Raw genomic sequence first — 22,941 nt, 5'->3', positions numbered from 1 at the left:
GATATATATGTTCTCCGATAAGGAAGGCTATATACAAAAGTTTCTTTTTCTCAATATCAAATACAATAATATTAGATATTTAATAGATTTGTAATCCTTATTTTCAAGTTAAATACTTGTTTTGTTGTGCTATTGTATTAGTCTTTTCTTCTTTAAAGGTTTCCAGGTTTTTGAAGGTTTGTTGTCAAACGCTAACAAGTGAGTTGAGAATCTGGACTAGTGTATTTTGCAATAGTTGGGAAAGCTGGTTTTATAATACTATATTCAGTTATATCTGGATTTGTAAATGGATTTATATATTGGCTAGGGCTATACGCTTGTTGCTTAGATCTGTATTTATCCTAGTTTGTATATTATAAAATAACTTTAATAAATTATTAATAACGCTATATAAATAATGTAAGTATAATTATTCATCCTCAAAAAAGCTGAGCGCTAGATTTCGAAGATCGAGATCGGAGATGTTTGAAAGTTTACTCACAAGTTATTGTCATTCAGCAAAAACAATTCAAATACTTGTTCTAAGATTGTCAAGTATTTGAACTCCGTCTTCTGTAGATGACGAATTAGGTATATCCATCATTTTAAAAGCAAAGATGAAAATGAAAACGAAAACGAAAACAAGAACGAAAACGAAAACGAGAACAAAAACGAGAGCGAAAACGAAAACAAGAACGAAAACAAAGACGAAAACAAAGTCTCTATCAGAATATTGTTATCAAGATCAGATTACTATTAATATATAACAACAGGACCTTTAAGAAAATAGAATATACTATCATGGTGTAAGGAATAGATACTAGATTGGATATATGATATTCTATAAAGAGATTGAAAGTGATACGATGTAACTTTGCCAGATAATGCAAAGATGACTAAGCATCCACTACGCTAATATACTACGCTAGTGAACCCGTGACAATTATTGATTATATAATTTTAATATTTAAATATTAAAATTTTTAAATAATTAATAATATATATAAATATATAATAAAATTTAATATTTTATTATTCATTATCAATATTAATATATAAATAATACATCATAATTAAATTTAATTTAAAATATTATTAATATTTAATTTATAAAAGTTTTTTATTTTAAAATAAATTATTTACCAAACTTTTATTATATATTACTGTAATTTTGAATTTTTAATACAAAAACTAGCTTTTTTGATTCCTTAAATCAAAAATCTTCAAATTTATAAAAAGTGTTCCAAAAACAAACTTTTATCATTTCTATTATTAAAAATTAGTATATAATATTTTAATATTAATATTCTTAATATTAAAATTTCTATTTAATTATTGATTATTATTATAATTTTATTATTTTTAAAATATCATTTTTAAAAGAAATAAAAGTGTGCAAGATATAGGGACGTGCACGATGTAGGGATATCGGTTAAATGTGGCGGTGATTAAATGTGGCGGAGAAGGTATAACAACAAGTAACTCCGTTAAGTTTATAGGTCTTGGATATTGCGTTACAATTCTCAAATTGATAGTCAGTCTATTCGAATACGAAAATGACTGACATTCATCCATTTAATATCTCAGTCCCTCAGGACAAGATTAACACCCTTCAAACAAAACTTTCATTAGCTACTTTCCCCGACGAACTACCTTCCGAATCAACCTCACGATGGGATCAAGGACCCCCATTATCCGAAATCCAAAGATTGGCTGAGAAGTGGAAGACTTGGGATTGGAGAAGTGTAGAAAACTCACCCAACGAGTACCCGCAATTTACAACCAAATTGATGAACAAGGTTTCGGAGCACTAGACATACACTTCCTTCATCAGGAAAGTCCTGTCGAAAATGCCATTCCATTATTATTTGTCCGTGGATGTGAGATAAACTCCACAACTTCTCACTGTACAATCATACGTACAAAAATTTATCAGGGCCCGGTTCCTATCTCGAGGTCCTCAAGATTCTCCCCCACTTGCAAAGCCCCGCCTCCACATCTTCCCCACACCCCAGTTTCCACATTATTGCCACATCTCTCCCAAATTTCGGATTTAGCTCCGGTGTCAAAAAGAGAGGCTTCGCAATGGCTCAGTATGGAGAAACTCTCAATAAGCTCATGATAAAACTTGGGTACGATGAATATGTAACCCAAGCCGGAGACTGGGGTTTTTGGATCACCAGAGCGATAGGAAAATTGTACCCGAAACACTGCAAAGCCAGTCATCTCAATATGATACATGCGCAGCCTCCTACGCTATTTAGTAATCCAATTGAAAAGATTGGAGATATGTTTATGCCCTACAGCAAGCTGGAAAAGAGAACTGTTGAGAGGCGAAAATGGTCTCAGGCTGAGAGTAGAGGTATAGCTCCTTGTTGCTTGACAGTGTCATCTATATTCGCCAGTCCAGAATTGACATAAACAAGCGACAATGTACTCCAATCCACCAAGCCCCAAACCCTAGCATATGGACTAGCCGATTCCCCAGTCGCGCTTTTGGGCTGGATATACGAGAAACTGCACGATTGGTCTGATGAGTATCCATGGTCAGATGACGAAATTCTAACCTGGGTGAGTATATACTACTTTAGCACCGCAGGGCCAGGAGCTGCGCAAAGAATCTACTATGAAACTATGCACACGTCAGAAGATGAGGAATGTACGGTTGAGAAACTACAGCAATAGACAGCAGATGTGAAATTGGGTCTGGCATACAATCCAAAGGATTTGGAAAATGTTCCAAAGCGATGGGGAAGGACGCTTGGACATGTGGTGTATGAAGTTGAGAATGATAGTGGAGGGTGAGTTTCATGGTCCGAATAAGACTGAGCTCCTGCTAATGAGTTTATTAGACATTTTAATTCTCATGAGAAACCGGATCTCTTGGTGCGAGATTTGAGAGCTATGTTTGGGAAGGGAGGAGGAGCGTTCAGTATAGTGAAGGGTAGGAATGGATATGAATAAATATATCAATAGAATGTCTTTGAAGGGACAGTCAATGAAGAGATATTGGAATTCTGAATAGGTTCAACATCTGAGCCGCTCATAAGCTCAAGCACATCGGGGGTTGATCACGTGGATGTTTCATCAAGATAAAGGGGCTTAAAACATTGTTTTCATTGACATCTACCTTTCAGTAATATCATGGCCTCATAGACCTAGATTCTAACTTGTGAACGGGCCCTAGTCATCCTGTTTCTCTAAATTTTCATCACAGAAGGGAACTCACATTCCTACCCCATCGTATCCTTTGTGTGCAAGATTTTTCTCTGTTAAAAAAAGTGACATATCAATACTAAACTTAAACCTATTCAATAAAGCCACATTCTCTGTGACAATTGAGCTAAAAGCCCTTGGTGTCTTCGGCATCCCCTCGCTTTCTTAGTTCACAAAACTTGGCTCTTTTCTCAAGAGATATCCTGTACTAGATGTAACAGATACTAACCAAGCACAGTCTACCATGGAACCCTTCAAAAATCTGTGCGAGACCCTTATATTATTCAACGGCGATCCATCTTCATGGGCTAGAGTCCACGCATCGAAAGAGAAACAGTAAAGCCTAGGCTCGGGCGCCTTCTTCCCCAAAGTTTCCCAATTAGAATCGGCATCAAGCTCGCAAAGTAACGCAATCGTAAGCTTTATATCCTTCCAGCGTTAAAATTCCCTTTATATTTCATGTGCAAATCCTTTAGATGACTTAGATAGTCAATTTCCTTTGTCTTAGCATTGCTAAGCACATCGTGAATGCGATGCATGTGAGATCTTCCAATCAAGCAGCCAGAATTGTCCCAATAGTTGTCATACCACATTTCTGTGTCAAAATCGATCAAATGATACCCCCTCCTTTGGCCTGAGCGGTAGCACTTTGCAAAATTGTTAACTGGAAAATCCGATACTATCTGAAGAACTTTGACATCAGGACACCTTGGCAAAAGACCGTCCACTAATTCGTGAAATCTTCTCCCTAGACTCTCGATAAGCCAATCGGATTCAGTCGGAAATGAGGTAATTGCAAGGCGCTCAACGTTGGAGAAATCTATGCTTCTTCCGTAATGATTCAGCAATACAAGATCTGGCATATTGACCATCAGTGTGTCTCTCAAAGGATCGATGTACCTTTGGACGAGACGTCTATCATTGGCCCAGAAATAACGAATATCTATTCTCTCACCATACTCATTATATCTTCGTATCTCACCGCGCGGATCTGGTGTCGATAATCTGATGTGCTTCAACTGGCCATGAATCACTTTTCGTGATAGTTTGCAGGCATTCAAAAGCGGCAGTAAATGGCTCGCAGGTGATATCTCATCGTTAATTGAAAGCAAACACTTGTCAGAGTGCTCATGGAATTCGAAGTAAAAATCAGCCACTTTTGAATTGCGATCAGGAACAGCCTCCCTGAAGACCATCGTCTGTAGCTCGGGAGGCAAAAGCTTGAATTTAGGGAAAGTAAGAATATTGTTCTCGAGTGGTGGGAACAACTGGTATGCCGAACTGTGATATGGGAAAAATTTGTCGGGTAGAGTATCAATGGATGACTCGGAGAGGAAAAGCGGAGATAGACCTATTAGAAACTTAGTGCTACACATATGCAATTGGAGATTCAATTGAATCGGTACTTTGCGGGTTTTTTGATTCCATAGTGAGGTAAAAAGGTAAAACTAAATGGCAGACCTCAATTTCTAGAATGTGGATACCGATGAATGAGGTCGAAACTGAGTAAAAATTGTCTTGAGCGAATTTCGTGGTTTCGAAGTTGCAAATTATATGTAGCTCAGAGGTCAAGATTTCGTCTTCAATGAAAAACGATTTCCTAACTGTTCATTTCCAGAGAAGCGAGGTGGGGATAACGAAGAGCTTGGAAAAATCGTCTGCCGTGGAAGTTCTCTACCATGCCACTTCAAAGGTTCGGATGATAGAACTAAGAAACAAATGTTTGTATGTATAAGAATTTCTTGTTCCAAAACTTGAGTTCACGATGAGGATGTGCAAAACTGATTATGTTTGATGTTGTAGCTCCTGCAACTTAAGAAACCGACAAGATAAATGAGTAGAAAATTTCGACGTTACAAGGTGCTCCTATGGAAAGTGCCATGAAGGTTCGGGTGCATAAGGCAAGAACCTCGCACATGTAACAATAACCTGTTTCCAGTCTGGATGGATCGCCCACTCTCAAATTTAACACAGTGTTTCCAAGGTTCTCAAGCGTTTAAGGAAATCGCGCGGGTCGGGTGACATGAATGTTCATGGCGTAGAAAAAAAATCGCCAAAAAGTATAGATGTTTTAGTTTGTTGCAGTCTTATTGCAGCCCACTTAAGTTCAGATTTGTAGAAGATTTCGTATTTAACGAGTATAAAACCAAATTTCCAGACCCAATAACCTAGTAAATGGGTACTTTCAGCCTCTATATACTAAACCACAAGCTCGTCGACTACCGGGTTTAAGAGAGATGCTTGTCACCCCAATCAGTTTTTCACAGCTCATGTTCGATAGAACTACACAATTTGTGTGGAGTAAACTCATATAGCCACGCTTCAGACATCTTCTTATTCTATTTTTTAAGTGAAGATGGTATTGCAGGTTACTTCTACAATGATCCTTAGTTTGAAGTTGTGGTAGAGTCGGCTAGAATGATCAAACTATCAAATGATACGAAAATGACTTTCAAGCATTGAAATTTAGTGGTAGTTTTTAGCGACCAGGATGATGAACTATCGATTTATGGAGCTTATACAAAGTCTAGGCTTCATATTAACCCTTTCATTTGCATATTATAACGCATCTCATGGGATGGGAGATTATCACGGGATCATCACTTGGACGAGGCACTCAAACAAACATCACAGAACTGAGCCTTCACACTTGGGACATCATACGCAGAGATATTATTTTCATAAAAAAGCGCGACACCGAATAAACAAAAGAATATCTCCTCTGCGCATCCTATCCATCCATCACAAATCGAAAAATCCATGTCAAGCCAAACGATCCAGCATCCTTCACCAACTAATGTCCTGCATTTCTTCTATGCTCCAAGACCTTGTCGCTTCTACTGTAGGTCTTTCCACAACCGGATCTGGGACACTGATGAGCGCGACGTCCTACTCCGTGAACAGATGCCATGTGGCGTGGAAGATCCGATCGACGAGAGAAGGTACGTGGGCAACGCGTACAGGTGGTACGTTGAGGAGCTTGTTGTCCGGATGGAAGAACGGGCTGTTGAACAGGTGCTTGGGCAGGCAAGTAGGAAGCACTGTCTGGGTTAACGAAGGGTGGTGGGTATATGGCCGGGCCAAGCATAGGGGCTGGATCACTGGGGGTGATTATGCCAGAATAACCGACGCTTGGGAATCCGTTGAAGAAATCCAGTTCGATGGCATGCATGTTCATAGCTGTGGAGTATCCATTCTCAGATGGTCCTTCGACTGGAAAATCAGCGATAAAGAGTCCTGGAGCGGAAAAGTTGGCAAGGTCGGTATTAGGGTACAATGTAGCCGCACTGTTCCAAAACTCGAATTGGGTATCCGGTCCCGTGACTTCTAAGTTGGGATAGATTTCATGTTCGAAATGCCCACTGAAGACTGGTGCGCGTTGAATGCCATCAAATTGATCGACAGTCGCGAAAAAATTCGGTTGCAACCTTGACCTTAACAGGTCCCGTGTCTAAAAAAAAGTTAAAAAAAAAATTGTCCTCACCCGATGCGCCCCATTCCCAAAACCCATGCCAGGGTAAGGTGACAGGCCAATATCTGGGTGAGTAGTTTGCTGATTTTGATCAATTGGCTCTAAAGCCATCTCTTCCCAAGAGGTTTTCTCGCGGCGTGCAGCTTGCATGAGGGCGATGCGCTAAGGGCGTTGATTAACCGAGTGTTACTGTAAAAAAAAAAGGTAAGGCTGTCGAGGCTGTCCAATTAATGGGCAAAAAAGTAGTGATGAGTGCGAAAAAAAGCTCAAAATTGGATGGGGGAAGAGCGCGAACTATATAATTCTTCATTGCGCTGCGAAAAATGTTGTGTTGGTACTGCAAAATCGCCCTTGCTCGCCCTCCATGGTAATATTGTCAGGCTGAGGGCGCTGACCCACATGTCACTACAAAGCAGCCAATACGAATCAAATACTCTATTTGAAGTGGTTTTGGTGCTTGGGTGAAGATTTATGTACATCGTTTATAGGTTCCTGCATAAGCTCTACCGTCTAATCTCAATGACGTTAAGAGAATGGCAATTGTAAATCGTGTAGAGAATGAGCCTCAAAAGTAGGTACTCGAAGACCCGGTGCATTCCTATTTTTCTTCTATTCGACTAATTTTGGAACGAACATACTAGCGAAGAAGCTGAAGTGGTAAATCGACTTGCTTCGTTGATTCAAGATACCCAAGAAAACTAGACCGTGTCATGGTAAGAGATAGCTAAAGAAAAAATTGGCGGGGATAGAGGACGGTAAAACATGAGGAGTGAAAAAACAGTGAGAGCCACGGTAAATCCATATGTTCTTTATCCCTCTGAGATACTGAGTATATAAATGACTGCTGTAAGAATGGAAAGCATTTAATAAGATAGTAGATGGAAGAAAAGCGTATGAAATATTGGCGATAAAAATTATTGGACAATTCTCTTCGAGTAGCAAGGCTAGGTTGAGAATTTAACGTAATCACGCGTGGTAGGTTGCATCAAGATTTTGTAATGATATTTGGTACGAAAGGACCTATCTCAGAACTTTCGCCGTTGGAGCATGCTAAATCTGATAACACAAGCTTGTTCTTTGGAAAAGGGATTCCAAGCTGTGCGGGGTTTGCAGAATACAATGAAGGATGAAGAAGAATGGCGGGTATTCTTCACAGCTTTTATAGAGAGATGTGATATAAGAAAAACGGTGTAAAAGTCCATAGGAGGTGGTGAAGGCAGTATTGCAATAAATAATCATTACGAAATTGTGGATTCAATGGACTTTCACCAAACCTCAAGTCTAGTTGTAAATACAGTTGAGGAAAACATGTAGAACATGATTGAAAAGATGGCTCAAATGCTAACATTATCATGAATTGGTGTCGTAAAGCTGATTATATCTAGCTCAGTGCAATCTATTTTCAAAGCCTTGCAGTGATCCAGACAGACGGAATCGCCGTTCTGTTCCTTACTGGACCAACAACTCAACATCTCTGCTTCCTTTCTTCTGCTCCCATAACTCCCAAAATTTAGTAGCGATATGTTTTGGGTTATTAACCGGCTCTCGTTCACTGACTGGACCTCCAATCGTTACGAGAGCAACGTGCACCTCATCCTTTGTCTGCTCAATCAACAATTTTACCAAGTTTGCCTGTGCAGCCTTTGCCATACTGAGTGAAAATACAGGTGCAAAAGGTTGATAAATAATGGGCGAACTAGTCACAAAAAGCGAAGGATGAGACTCCGGCTTCTCCTTTGCCAATGCTTGTAAACCTGGAAGCAACACTTTTGCAGTTGTGTATAATCCCAAGTTTGGAATCTTGAAATCTTCGACAATATCGGCTTCGCTGTACTCGCCGAAATTGCCGTAGCTGACACGGGCCGCATTGTAGACTACTACTTCTGGGGACCCGACTTCTTTAACGGCGGTCTGGAGAGCGGATGTCAGACCGGGGGTATCGGTCACATCAGCTGTGTAGGTGTGGATTTTAGCTGATGGAGCTGCGGCGGCAATGAAGTCGCGGGATGCAGAGAGGGTGGATTCAGAACGTGCAAAGAGTGCAATGTGTGTGAAAGTGTGGGTCGCGAAAAGGCGGGGGATATGAGATCCGATCATGGGGCCGGTACCGACAATGAAAAGAGGTCCTGGGGAAGACATGATTGTGTTTCTTGTTGATTCGAAGAATGTATGTGTTTGCGAGGATAGAGAACTGGAGGAACTCGATCTGAAAGTGGTAGAAATAGGTATACTGTGCCGTACGCTTATGTGGAAATTTTGCTTGTGAGGAGGTATATTACCATATACATATCGTATATTTTTATCAAAACTAGGCCCCACTTCGGGACGGCCGTGGATGCACTAGACCTTATTTATGTAAGGATTCACTCTATGGTCACTTAGAGCCAAGAACTGCAAGCGCTCCGTAGCCCTAGGATTGGGGTATCATTACAGCGATAGACGTACAGGAATCTTAGTAGTGCTCGACAGGACCTAGTTGCCACGATGTGATGGTGAGATTCATATATCCTTGTCCTTGACGAATAAAGCATATACCGCAAAGTAGCCACGGAGTCACGGAGTTGAAGGGATTCTGACTGCTTTTGATGCAAAGGTAAGGGGTGGATGGGGTATGTGCTGTATGATCCTATGGTGTTGTGTTACCATTGTAAGATCTGTCGTAATCCATGTCGTGATCTGATGAACGGTATTTATCGCCGATATTGCAATTAATGCGATAAGAGACAAGGAGGGTGTTTAGATACCCTAGAATAGTCACTCTCCTGTCCAGAAACACGAAGTAGTTGGATCAATTCTGATACTAGATATTGTGGCAAGTGCTTGTCAAGGATTGTAGAATGGCGACGTTGGATCGATCATACACCCAAAATAAGCATATACTCTAGCATTGTGAAGAGGGATGTCCAAGGGTACGATCATTAACGACCAAAATATAAGTCAGCGACGGTGATGAGCGCAGATAATTCCGCAATCGATACAGATCAATGTAGTAAAGGTTGTATTGTAGTTGTTAGTGGAATCATCTTGCGGTATTACTGTATCGTCTTATGTAAGCATTTAAGCTTCTCCACAACTGACCATTTCGGGAAATGACTGCCTTAGCGCCAACTGGAAGCTTGGTTGGATAGAAAAAGATTTCCTAAGGCACACAATCACAGTTTTCTCTCAACGTATGATTTTGGCAATTATGCACTCTGGGCATCACGAAGTCCTGTATGACAATGAAAAGACATTTGTTGCTTATTTTGGACGTCTATCTAAATTACGGTATTCTAACATTGGCATATAGATTGCAAAACTCGGTATACATGCAATCGCATTTCCCTCACGAAGTAACCAGCAGATCCAACTCGGGTTTCCTAATTCTAGGCTTTGGATGGGCCAAAGGAAGAAGCCCAAGGATCATACGAGTCTGATGCCATCAGTTCTTGCATATGTCGTCTCCGAATACCTACATTGCCACCGTCGAAAATTGGTAAGACAATGGCTGTGTTCAATAGGTCTCCGAAGGGCTGCTCGGTACTATATGCAGTTCTATAGCAGATTATTAGTGACTTCCATAATTTGTGGAGAATGGTGGGAAAAGGAACTTACACTCCAACAGCATTAATGGCCTCTGTGACTACTTTGACGCTCGCTTCTGAGCAATAAATCTTCGCAGCCAATGCCAATTCACGTCTGGCATTATAATCACCTGGTCCATTCTTAAGGGTATGAGCTGCCTTCCATGTCAAAGCTCTGGAAGCTTCTGTCTTCATTTTGATACCGCTTAAAATATCTGCGAAAGCTTGTCTTGACAACAAATTTTCTGCTCCTCTACGGTTATCGGCTTTGGCAAATGCTAGAGCTGCCTCAAAAGCGGCTCTCATAACACTGACACTCATGGCACCGACCAAAACAGCTGAACAATCAAATGCTCTAGATACTACAGAAACACCTTGACCTGGTGGACATAGAGCGTTCTTGGTAGGAACTCTTAAGTTGGTATATTTGATATGTGGGCCAGAGCAAGCGGGGTGTCCGGCAGTTGCTACATGTTTGAGTGTTTTGAATGCTCCCTTTTCATTGCGTTCAATATCGGCTCTGCTTACAAGCAGTAACATGATTGCGTCGGCGGGGTCATCTGAAGTAACACTTGGATCACGGCAGACTATACATTGAAGGTCTGCACCTTCAAAGTCCCAGCCTGCACAATTGGTAGCCCACATCTGTTTTTCGGATTAGTTTCAGTTCCAGATGTTAGGTTCGGATTTCTTTAAGTTCTTCTTACCTTTTCCCCATTAAGAACCCATTCATCACCCTCAAGTGTGGCCGTTGTGTTAAGCCCCGGAGCACCCTTCTCTAAAAAGTTTGCAACTCCTCCTGGTTCGGAGAATACTAAACTTGCTAATGGTGCCCCTTTACCATTCAAGAATGGTTCCAAGAATTCTTTGTGCTCTTCTTTTCCAACCAAGTTCAATGGTGTCAACCCCAATCCAGTTGCAAAGATTGTCAAAGATGCGGAAGGGTCGACAGCATACATCTCTTCAACTAAGATAGTTTCTTCAGTTAAGCTTCCACCTGCTCCTCCAAGATGAGGTCCTATCAAGCCTTTGATCATGCCCCCAGCTGTTGCATCAGCATAAAAAGGCTTCAATGATTGAAATTGTTGCTCGTCTTTCTTTGCGGAGTAAACCTTCTTGATATCTTTTAGAGGGCCAGCAGCGAATGCAGCTGCATGTTTTCGGATGCCATCCTCAGATGCAGAGAGTTGAAAGTCAATAGGCATATTGTAAAGTTTTTTGAACGAATAGTTTTTGTAAAAGATACTGTCAGAAAGTTTTTAGAAGTAAAATTATGTGAAACTCTGTATTTGTTTTGTCTGTTTGCAAATTATTTGTAGAAAATCAGAATTGAGAGTTGTTGAAATACAAGAAATAATTCGAACTTTATGAGGGGTAGTGTTCCAAAATAAGACTAGGGCTGATGTAAAGTGCGGAACAGTCGAATCGGCGTGATCGGAGATATGCATGTACCCGAGCGGGTTGGCAGGATGTTGGTAGAAGGGTTTGTCATATTATCGTTGATATTCTGACAGGCCCTTGCCGACATGCCACTTTGTCAAGCACTGCATGCCACGATCCTATTGTAACACAAGCCCTTGAGCTGACCCCTACATAAAACGCTTTTCCCGTTCCGTACAGTATCATCTTCCTAACTCGTTTTATTCAAGGATTCCGGGGGTGGTATGGCCTTACGTATGGTAAGGTATCCTGCATTCGAATCTCATTATGTTTTTCATCACCTCAACGGGCAAGATTACAACCCTGTTGGGGATTCACATAGGATTACCGGCATGTATAATTTGTTTCGATAATGATAGTTGTTGATCCTTCTTATCATATTTACTGTGCCATTGCTGCGCAGCCCCTAACGTTAAGTATTGGGTCCGCCCGCTTTTTTTTTCTGCAAAAAGCTGCATATATCTCCTCGGAATAACAACCAACTGTTTGTTCATTGTCCGACGATTTTATTTCTTCTTCTCAACCAGTGAAATCGCAATGTCAGCCACGGACCCCAATATACCGCATGATTCTAAGGTGGATCAGATTTTGGGAGTATGCTCTGCTATGTTTGTTATTACTACAGTAGTGGTAGCAGCAAGAATCTGGACCCGCTTGAAGCTTGCTAAAGGTGGACTTGGATCCGATGACTGGTGTATAATTGTTGCTTGGGTTTTGGCGATAGCTTTTGATCTTGATCCAATTAATCGTGAGTTCTTTCTGAGAGGATATACAATGATATACTGTTTACTGTCGTAGTCATGCCGTCGCCCTTGGGGTGTGGCAAATGTCAAACTTATGAATGTGACTGACCTGTTTAACAGAAGTAAAATTTGGATTGGGTCAACACATATATGATTTGCCCGAAAATACAAATTTCAGTGCATCTCTCGAGGTGAATTTAGCAACCTCAGCTATGAATCTCCTATCATATTAACAAAAATCTAAGCTCTATTATTTCGGCGAAATCATCTACTTCATCTGTGTGGCCGTCACAAAAATAGCTATCCTCATTCTCTATCTTCGTCTAGCCACTTCTAAAGTTCTTCGAACCCTCATCTGGGGTGTAATGGCCTTTGTGGCCCTTACATCTCTATCCTGCGTTATTGCGACCATTTTCCAATGTACGCCGATTTCTAAGGCGTGGGAACACCCTGTTACGGACAAGGGACATTGTATCCAAGTCAATGCTTTGTTCTATGCCAATGCTGGTTTGGATATCTTTCAGGACTTGGTGATATACGTTTTGCCAATGAAGATGTTGTATTCGATTCAGATACCGAGGAGACAGAAATATGCGCTTATGATTGTTTTTGCGGTGGGAGGATTTGTGGTTGTCACGGGCATGATTAGACTTTATTATTTGCAAGGCGCTCAAGCATCGCAGGATCCTTCTTGTGAGTACTATTCTAATGATACCAGCAATTCTTTCAGGAGGTTTGTTGTCTAACAGTCATCTAGATGACAATGTAGGTGGTGCCGTCTGGTCCTCCATCGAATGTAATATAGGCGTAGTGTGTGCCTCGCTCCCACACTTCAAACCCCTCTTCGATCGATTCTTCCCCTCATTAATGGGCCGCTCCGCTGGCGTTTCAAATCACAATGGACATTCGGGACCAGACTTAAGAAAAAATTATGTTAAACAAAATAACGAATATGAGTTGGAGAATGGGGGCGGGAAGAAGAAGATGTGGAAAGATACTTATGAGGGGAAGTATGGGAGAGATTTGGTCAATAATATTGAGGGAGGTGATACGATATACGGGGAAAATGATAGCGAGGAGAGGTTGAGGGGGGTGACGCCGCCAGAGACTGAGGGACAAAACGGTGGGGGGATCTACAAAAGTACAAAGATTGTGGTTAGTAGGTTGCCGGCTGAGAGGTGACGTGAAGTGTGAGATGGAAGAACGATCTTTTTGTATGAAATGAAGGGCTTTCGGAATGGTATATTATGGGATGGCATGGAAAGGCGTTGGATTTAATGATGGTATTACATATGGACTTGGACCTGAGGTTCAAAAATTCTACAATGGATAGATAGACTGCGAGAACTTATGCTTCGCGGCCTTGGAATTTTGTAGATTGTCCAGAAATATATTTTGTACATTACTCGAGTGAAATGCATCACATTGTTCAAAAGACATCTGTCACTTCTTCTTTCCACCCGATTACTCTCTTAACACACCCCTCCATCTTCTTCACAATCATGCGACTTATTTCCTACATTCTATTTTCCATCTCCCTCCCAATTCTATCTTGCCCTCAACGTTACAGCCGCGGTTAAAGACAGGTACTCACGTCAGACAAAACCAAATCGAACAGTCCTAGTCTAGTCCCAGGATCGGATATTAGAAAAACCACCTTCTACAGAGGTTGATAGCGTAAGTATTATAAAACACATCAAAATGCGACCAAGCTTTTCCTCATTTTATTATTTAGATTAATCATATCATCACATTAGTTGAAAATTTATATAATAAACTTTTGATAATAATAGTATTATGAATTTATTCTAATTCTAGCAAAATCATTCAGATCTATATAAATTTATACTTTTCTTTTCAAAAATACTATTCTAAACTTATTTAGATTCTAATAGAAGCTTTAAAAACTTTAAAAGCTCTAAAATTTATAAAAGTTGAAAATTCGAATAAAAGAATTCGAAATTCGAAATTCTGAGAGGAATGACTGAATATCTAATAAAATTAGTAAAGGTAGTATTAATATTTCGTAGAATAGTAAGTTTTATTATTATCACGGTGCAAGGGATAGGTACTAGATTGGATATATGATATTCTACAAAGAGGTTGAAAGTGGTACAATGTAACTTTGTCATATAATAGCAAAGATAATTAAGCATCCATTAAGTCGGGTACCCCACTTTCAGGGCCACCCCTCTTTTGGGCCACCTTAAAATTCATATTATATAGTTTTAAAACATTATTTATTCAACAACTACTTGGCATTATAATAAATACTTGAGGCTACACTTTCATCATTATCATTAATATCTCCTATATCAATTTCACGATCTTCCGCTGCAATTTGCACCTCCCTAATCTCTTTAATCTTAGAAAACTTTGATTTGAACTAGTTTTTATCTTGCACTTCTTTTTAGAAATGACTTGCTTCAATTGATGTTTTAATTGCTTTATTCAATATTCAGACTACAAAATTCATAATCCTTAATATCGAATCCCTTAATAATTTTCCTAAAAAGCTAATGGCAAGTATAAAGATCGGTTTCTTTGCTTCGAAGGAACATATACGAATATGATTTTAAATCATTAGTTTTTCGAGGTGTTTTAAAAGTTGAAATTGCAGATTCCTTATTCTATTGATGTATAGGATTATTATCAGAATATAAATTCTGATTTGTAACTTTCTTATTGCTGTTTTTAAGCAACAATCTGGATATAATAGGCTTAGTGCGGTTTAGAAGCCATAAACCTGAAGCTTTCCACCCAGATAGTATATTATGCTCTGTTAAACCATCCAGTTGTGCTTTCTGATAGTATGTAAGGAAATTAGTCTTTTCAACTGTTTTAGAATCTGATAAAGAGGCCAATTTATTGAGGTAATGCCTATATATTCTTTTGAGAGGTGAGAATACAAATAAATCAAGAGGCTGTAGGATGTGTGATGTATATGGTGGAAGGAATAAGAGATATATATTATGCTTAAAACACTTATACATAAATTCAGTAATTTCATAACTTCTATGTCCATCCAATATAAGAAGTCTTGGCTTATCTAGTAAAGAAAGGGCTATCTGAGGTATAAAGACCTTTTTAAGCTATTCTAGAGCAATATCATTCGTAATCCATTCATTATCTTGTAGCAGTAAAATACTATTCTTTATAAAGCTTTAAATCAATTGGAAACCATTATTGTTATACTGATTTTCCCTTCAATATAATGAGGGGATCAAGAGCTCTCCCTATGGCTGAGATATTACTCTATAAGTAACATCCAAGCTCTAGAACCAGGCTCCTTTTTCTGAATAAAACAATATTCTGAGCTTCCTAGAACTAGTTTATTTAGTCCCTAGCCTTCTTATATACCTACTTCATTTATATTATATTGGTGTTGAGACTTAATATAACAAATTGAGGGCAAATCTACTTTGGAATCATTAACTAATAGTATCAACAATTGTACCTTTGACATATACTGAATCGATCCTAACTTGTTTTTTAGTTCTAATCTCTGAATTCCTTCAAAGAAAGTTCATAACTTATCATTCCCAAGTGTAAAATCACTTCCTCTAATATCGAGGAGGCACTCCCCAATTTCCCGAATTTGCTGATGTGTAGGACTAATACCCAAAGACTTTTGAACTAATATCCAATCTGCTAATCGTTTCTTCTGCATCGAAGCTATCTTTTGTATATATTGCGCACCTTTTTCATGAGATAAATGATTATTTATATGGTTTTAAAGAGTAATTTTCGGAATCCCATAATCCGAAGTGGCTTGTTGGATTGAATACCCATTCACTACCGTACATAAAACTGAATTAATATTAACTTTGGTATATATCTTAAGCATAATGTAAATAATGATATATCAAAATTTTAAATCAATTGATTCAAGCATTGTGAAGTTATTAAAGAATAAATAAGAGAGGTCCCTTCTTGCAATAAGCTTTTTTAAGGTGGCCCAAAAGAGGGGTGGCCCGAAAGTGGGGTACCCGACTTATACTAATATATTACGCTAGTGAACCCGTGACAGTACCCCCCCCTTTAAGACTTGCTTGTCCCAAACAAACTGAGAGAAAGTATACTATACAAACTGTATTTCTTTTATTGTAATAAATGTCTTCGCTTTCCAAATTCTTTTGTAGCTTTTTGTTCAGAGATTAAAATTACCTTAGCCTCCGGGTTTTCCAATACTCATTTTGATAAACCTGGTTTTTTTGGGTATAAATGATAATAATAAACTATAATCTTTTCATTACCCTTAAGATCTAAGGCCAATTGCCAAGTTGAAGTGTAATATCTCCATTTGACTAAGTAATAATATCCATCCTCATTATAATTATCTAAAATATCTTTGAATACCTACTTCTTGTCACGGGGTGACACTAAGCCCTTTCTGTCCTGTCCTGTCCTGCTATATATGTGAGAGTAAGGTAGAACTTCCAGTTCTACCTCCTAGTCTTTTGGGCGTTTAGCTCAGCGGTAAAGCTTCTGAATACTCCCAGAAGTGATCCCGTGACACTTCTGAACTGACTCCTCTTTATTATTTTCTCTTTCAAGAACTCTATTCTGTATAATAACAGCTTCTGCTTTATTAATCTGGGATTATATTGGAAATCATTTGTTATTATATATTAATAGAAGTAAAGAGTAATAAAAGATAGGGAAGATTTATATATTCTCTAATAATTGAATAAGATAAGATTATAAATAAACTTTAATGATTTTGTAAGATCCGATCTATTTATTATTTAGTTTCTTTGCCTTTTGAGAAATCTTTATATTCTTTGTATTAACGAATATTTTCTGTTTTATATAATATCGGGGTGAGTCGATTCGATATCAATTTGTATATTTCTTATATATATCTATAACTTGCCTAGCGAGTATTTAAAGTTGATTCAGAATCCTCTCTATTTTATTTGCTGTTTTATTGCTCTTAAAGAATTCATGTTTTTGAGCTAATATCATTTCTAATAGGCAGGGTTTGCTTGACTCCATATCAATACTGGATTAAAATTATAATTAGCAAAGAATAAAGAATATCCTATAGTTTCCGAAACTATATTATTAAAGACAAACTCTGCCAATAATAACTATTTTATTTAATCATCTTAATAAAAGTTAACAAAAACATATAGGTATTGCTCGAAAACTGAATTGATATGCTCTATCTACCCATCCGTTTGTGGGTGGAAGGCTAAAGAGTATTTTAAAGTCACTATTAGTCTTTCCGATAACTACACCCAGAATCCTGATATGAACTGTATGCCTCGATTCGAGATAATATTATCTAATATATCATATAAGATATATATCTAACTATAAATATACTAACCAGTTTTTCTATAGTCAAGATTCTTATATCAATGAAGTGATGCATCTTTGTCAATCTATATATCACTATCAGGATATGCTTATATATCGAGTTGTAGTGTTTATTTTCTGAAAGAGGTATAATATAGTCAATTGATATATCAGATTATACTTGAAATAGAACTGGAAAAGATCTTAAGAATCCTGGTGGAGTTGATTTTGATGATTTAGTACAAATACACAATATATATGCTTGCATATATATATCGATCTCCTGGTATATATTTAACTACCAATAGGTTTGGGAGATAATATCAATAATCTTGATATATCTAGAATAACCAATTGGACCGGAAGAGTATATCCTGTAGATAATTTATACTTTTAGTTTATTATTAGGCGGTATCCAAAGCTTGTTACAATAATATATCCTATTATTGAATACTCTATAATCCTATATAGCGATTCTTATAATCTTTCGGAATTCTGCTGGCCATTTTCGTATATATAGATCTCTAATTACTGCTAACAATTGTTATGTCATATCGGATTTCGTGTAGGTATTATTAATCAATTCATTGATAAGCTTATCTCCCATAAATATTATCAAATCTATAGATACCAATATTACTTCCTCTATCAATTCTTTGTATAAATCAATATTGAATCTTTATACTAATAAAACTATTCTTTCTCTATTCTTCAGCCACTTGTTATCAAAATTCAAAAGATCTAATCTGTCTTTCCGTTTGTAGCTCAAAACATTCAAACAAATAGCTTTAATACCTAATCTGTATACAATACGGAAATTATATTGAAATAGAAACTCAGATTATCTAACTTATTATTAATTGAGGGCCTTTATTGTAATAAAATATTCTAAGTTTTTATAATCTATAAAAACCTCGAACTTCTATTACGAACCTTAAAGTTCAAATTGCCATTCTTTTATTAACTTGATTATTGCTAAAAGCTCTTTATTATAGATTTTGTAATTACACTTTACTATTGAATACTTCAATGAAAAGTAAACTACTGATTACAAAACATTCTTATTGTTGTATTGAGAAAGCATTTCCCTAAAGGTTTAATTCAAAGTATTAGTCTCTAAAACTGTATATTTATTATAATCAAAATATATAAGAATAGGTATAATTGTGAAAGTTTGTTTTAGTATTTCGAAAGCATCTTTATATATTTGATCCTATATCTAAGAGATATCCTTATATAACAAATTATTTAAAGAACAATAAATCTTTAAGAAGTCTTTTATAAATCATTAATAGAAATTGATAAATCCTAAAAAACGCTATAGATCCTTTATCAAGAAAGGTTGCTCTCAAGATATAATCGCTTTGACTTTATTAGTATCCATTTTGATATCGTTTATAGTAATAATTAAGCCTAGATATCATATAGATATTATTTCGAATTCGCATTTACTGATATCGATCTGTAGGTTTGCATTAATGAGTTTTTGGACAATTGTTTGTATATGCTCCCTGTGTTCCGTTTTATTACTAAAATAAATAAGAATATTATCAAGGTATATTGTATAGTATTTGTCGAGTTCATTGAAAAGCATATAGTTGATATAATTGTCACGGTGTGAGCTCACGTGATATGCTAGTCCTATCGAAGAGGACCGAAAGGAGCGCTCACACCGGAGCACAAGCGAGCTAGGGCTTGATCGGGCTAGCTCGCTATGAAAATTCCGTATATCTTCAATTCAGAAGATTCTGTATTGTAGTTCTTTGAGCTATATCTTAATCCTCAATCTAAACCTATTATTCGAATTAGTATAACTTTGCCAGATTAGGGTAAAGTTACTAGAACCCTATTTCGCCCGCCTATCCCCATAATATTATATAGCTTCTATTCATTAAAATATCGCTTTTGCGATAATTGCTTTGTACCTGCCTGGCTGGCCTGGGGACTCCTCAGAATTTGGCGCTTCTGTATTGGAGGACCCCCAGGTTTGGTATTAATATCTTTAGTTGGTATTTGTATATTATACTGAGTTGAAGGAAACTAATAAATTATTCGAATACGAAATTTCCGAATCCCTAATCCGTGAATGTATTCAAATCACTCTGCACAAATAGATTACTATTCAAAACATTTGTTTACTCAATCATCTTACCGAATCCATGTTTATTATATCTACTCGTTTGGAAACTATATCTCCCAAAACTCCTACTGATTTTATCCTTGAACTTATTGTACCTGCTCTAATCATTCGATTAAGTAAATGTATTCCCAATCTAAAAGAGTTTGATAATACTTATTCCAATCTATATAGATTTATTCAATAAATATATAGAAAATTAAATACAAATAATAATAAATTCCTAATAATTTCTGTTCATTTGACTTATATTACTGAAAGACTTATTAAAAAGGTATATAAGCTTATACTATCTAAAATCTTCTATAGAATTTCTTAATTTATTAATTATATTGCACTTCTTGAATATCTCGAAAACATCTTTAGGAATTCTGATCGAATATAAAATACATAGAATAAACTATATATATTGAAGCAAAGACACTTTGATTTTAATATCTTTTTTATAGAATTCTAGAGATTTGTTTTAAAAGGAGAAATACCTGATAATATTCTAATCCCGCTTTTATTTCAAGGAATCTCTTATAAACTATAAGATATACTATTATATAATCCTATTTCAATTTATGAATTTTGTTAATATACTAATCATTTATAATAACTCGATAATCAATTCTATTAATATCAATAATAAGTTTATTGTATTTATTTTATTATTTTTAAAACTTTATCCTAAAGAATAATCGCTATTCCGCCTTTATAACTTGTTAGCCCAAAGTTTATTCCTGGAGACCCAATGGATTTGAACTTAGGAAAAAAGGAATATATTGCTAGAAACCTGGGTTTGTAATAGGAATATAATGAATATTATCACTATGGCTTTGTCAGCCACCTGATACAAGACTGCTTGCATCCCGATATTTGTTTTATTCAATTTCGAATTATTATTATTATAATCAGTTCTATAAGAATCAATTCTGTATCGAACAGTTCTTTGAGGGGCTGAGTCTCTATCTGTTTTCTATTTTATTCTCCTTTCTGCTTGCTGACTAGCTCAGTCAATTCGAAAAACGGAATATACCTAACCTAAACCGCGATCAGAATGATTCTTTGTGTACCCTTTGTTTATCTATTGTTATTACTTATGGCCTTCCTTTGAAAGATGAACTAAACAATTATGCGAATCTAATGATTTTATCTATCACCCTGCTCTTGGAAAAAGACATCTGCCCGATATACACTATGGTCAATAGCGAATGCAAAGGAATTGTCTTTGCAAATCGAAACTGGGTGTTTTCCTAGAAAATACCAGTACACCAATTGTCTATAGTATTCGAAGTTATAGGATTCGATGGAAACACTCTGTCTGATAATCGAGTTACCTTCTATATTCGAATAGAATTCAGAATTAATAATCATATTGAAAAGAAGATCGTTTTGTATATAACCGAGCTAGCCCACTATCCTATTGTGTTAGGGATAGTTTGGCTTAAGAAACACAATCCCTATATTGATTTTACAATAAACTCGTTTCAGTTCGATAGCTCGTTTTGCTACGAATTTTGTAATATTCCATCTTGTTTATTCTGTATAAAAGCTCTACTAGATATTCCTCCAAAAGCTCAATCTGTATATCTACCTATTCGCCCTGAAGGGTTAAAGAATAAGGATATAGCCGCAATCTCTCTGAGAGTTTGTTTAGCTTATGCCCACTGGAAATATGAAATATTCTAGATATCAATCGAATAAATCGATAATATTCTAAATAAAAAGAAGAAGGTATTCAACCCCAAAGACCTATTATTTGAATTCCGAAATTGAAAAGATATCTTCTTTTCAAAGAATACAGAGAAGCTATTCCCTCATCAACCATACAATTATAAGATTCGTTTCAAAAAGGAGCTATTTCTTTTTTCAATATCTTATACTCCATATCCCATTCTGAATTAGAAGTTCTGAAAGAATAGTTAGAAGAGAATCTTAAAAAAGGATTTATTCGGCTAAACTCTTTCCCTATCGCTTTTTTTATTCTATTTATCAAAAAGGCTAATAAAGGCCTCCGGTTTTATATAGATTATTACATTCTGAATAACCTTTTGGTTAAAAATCGATATTCTTTACTGTTAACAAAGGAATTTCTAAATAATCTAAAGAAAATAAAGTATTTCAATAAGATTAATATTATCTCTGCCTTTAATAATATAAGAGTAAAAGAAGAGCAGAAGTATTTGATTACATTCCGTATCCAATTTGAATTATTTGAATTCCCTGATTATACTATTCGGCTGATAAGAGTATCCACAACTTTTTAGAGGTTTATTAATAATTCCCTGTAAGAATACTTGAATGTATTTGCATTACTATCTAAATAATATTCTGATATACAGCCGAATCCGAGAGGAATATATTCGTTATATTCAGAAAGTCCTATAAGTATTACAGAAAGCTAGTTTATTCGTTAAATTCGAAAAATACAAATTCCTGAAATCCAAAATCAAGTTTCTAGGCCTTATTGTAGGAAGGGATAGTATCTGAATAAACCCAGAGAAAATCAGAACCATTATGAATTAGAAATCGCCTGTTATTATAATTAATATCCAAATATTCATTGGGTTTACAAACTTCTATTAACAATTTATTAGAGATTTCTTGAAGATTATCAGTTTAATAGTAGATCTGACCAAAAAGAATATCCCGTTCCTGTGAAGCTCTGTCTATCAAAAAGCGTTTGACCGATTGAAGTGAGTGTTTATCGAAGCCTTTATCCTGGCTTTCTTTGATTAGGAAAAGAAAGTCATCTTAGAAACTAATGCCTTTAATTATATATTTGCTAGAGTATTCTCCTAATACAATAATAAGGGAATACTAAAATCTATTATGTTTTTCTCTAAAAAACATTCGATAACTGATATAACTATGAGATTTTACAATAAAGAACTATTAATTATCATTTATTGTTTCAAAGAATGACACCTGGAGCTAGAAGGTGCCGCCTCCCTAATTCAAGTTATCACCAATCACCGAAATCTGGAGTATTTTATTACTATAAAAACTACTGAACCATCGTCAAACCCACTGATTCGAATTTCTATCTCGATTTAATTTTCGAATTATCTATTACCCTAGAAAACTAGATGCCAACCCGAT

General features: G+C 36.6%; 6 protein-coding genes across 6 annotated transcripts; 2 read left to right on the top strand and 4 right to left on the bottom strand.

Annotated features, from left to right (window-relative positions):
* Window positions 1–1,535: 1,535 nt before the first annotated feature.
* Window positions 1,536–3,106, top strand: EAF02_007644 (uncharacterized protein; the record flags this gene model as incomplete). The annotated part of the gene is made up of 6 exons (XM_038903692.1): window positions 1,536–1,778; window positions 1,814–1,853; window positions 1,916–2,366; window positions 2,406–2,643; window positions 2,665–2,780; window positions 2,832–3,106. The coding sequence occupies 6 exons, from the start codon at window positions 1,536–1,538 to the stop codon at window positions 2,941–2,943; spliced, it is 1,200 nt and encodes a 399-aa protein (XP_038756506.1). The 3' UTR covers window positions 2,944–3,106.
* Window positions 3,107–3,617: 511 nt separating this feature from the next.
* EAF02_007643 (uncharacterized protein) lies at window positions 3,618–4,571 on the bottom strand (the record flags this gene model as incomplete). The annotated part of the gene is made up of 1 exon (XM_038903691.1): window positions 3,618–4,571. One exon carries the CDS (start codon window positions 4,569–4,571, stop codon window positions 3,618–3,620), a length of 954 nt encoding a protein of 317 aa, XP_038756505.1.
* Window positions 4,572–5,989: 1,418 nt separating this feature from the next.
* Window positions 5,990–6,817, bottom strand: EAF02_007642 (uncharacterized protein; the record flags this gene model as incomplete). Its single annotated transcript, XM_038903690.1, has 2 exons — window positions 5,990–6,564; window positions 6,703–6,817. The coding sequence occupies 2 exons, from the start codon at window positions 6,815–6,817 to the stop codon at window positions 5,990–5,992; spliced, it is 690 nt and encodes a 229-aa protein (XP_038756504.1).
* Window positions 6,818–8,116: 1,299 nt separating this feature from the next.
* On the bottom strand, window positions 8,117–8,806 carry EAF02_007641 (uncharacterized protein; the record flags this gene model as incomplete). The annotated part of the gene is made up of 1 exon (XM_038903689.1): window positions 8,117–8,806. The coding sequence occupies one exon, from the start codon at window positions 8,804–8,806 to the stop codon at window positions 8,117–8,119; it is 690 nt and encodes a 229-aa protein (XP_038756503.1).
* A 1,226-nt stretch (window positions 8,807–10,032) lies between these two features.
* Window positions 10,033–11,435, bottom strand: EAF02_007640 (uncharacterized protein; the record flags this gene model as incomplete). The annotated part of the gene is made up of 3 exons (XM_038903688.1): window positions 10,033–10,201; window positions 10,262–10,875; window positions 10,938–11,435. 3 exons carry the CDS (start codon window positions 11,433–11,435, stop codon window positions 10,033–10,035), a joined length of 1,281 nt encoding a protein of 426 aa, XP_038756502.1.
* Window positions 11,436–12,207: 772 nt separating this feature from the next.
* Window positions 12,208–13,595, top strand: EAF02_007639 (uncharacterized protein; the record flags this gene model as incomplete). The annotated part of the gene is made up of 4 exons (XM_038903687.1): window positions 12,208–12,418; window positions 12,534–12,604; window positions 12,659–13,106; window positions 13,171–13,595. 4 exons carry the CDS (start codon window positions 12,208–12,210, stop codon window positions 13,593–13,595), a joined length of 1,155 nt encoding a protein of 384 aa, XP_038756501.1.
* Window positions 13,596–22,941: the final 9,346 nt, after the last annotated feature.

This window comes from Botrytis sinoallii, assembly GCF_014898435.1.
Source record: "Botrytis sinoallii strain Bc 23 chromosome Unknown BSIN_013, whole genome shotgun sequence".
Classification (NCBI taxonomy): domain Eukaryota; kingdom Fungi; phylum Ascomycota; class Leotiomycetes; order Helotiales; family Sclerotiniaceae; genus Botrytis; species Botrytis sinoallii.
Note: the sequence above shows the minus strand (reverse complement) of the source record. Positions and strands in the feature narration are given on the sequence as shown.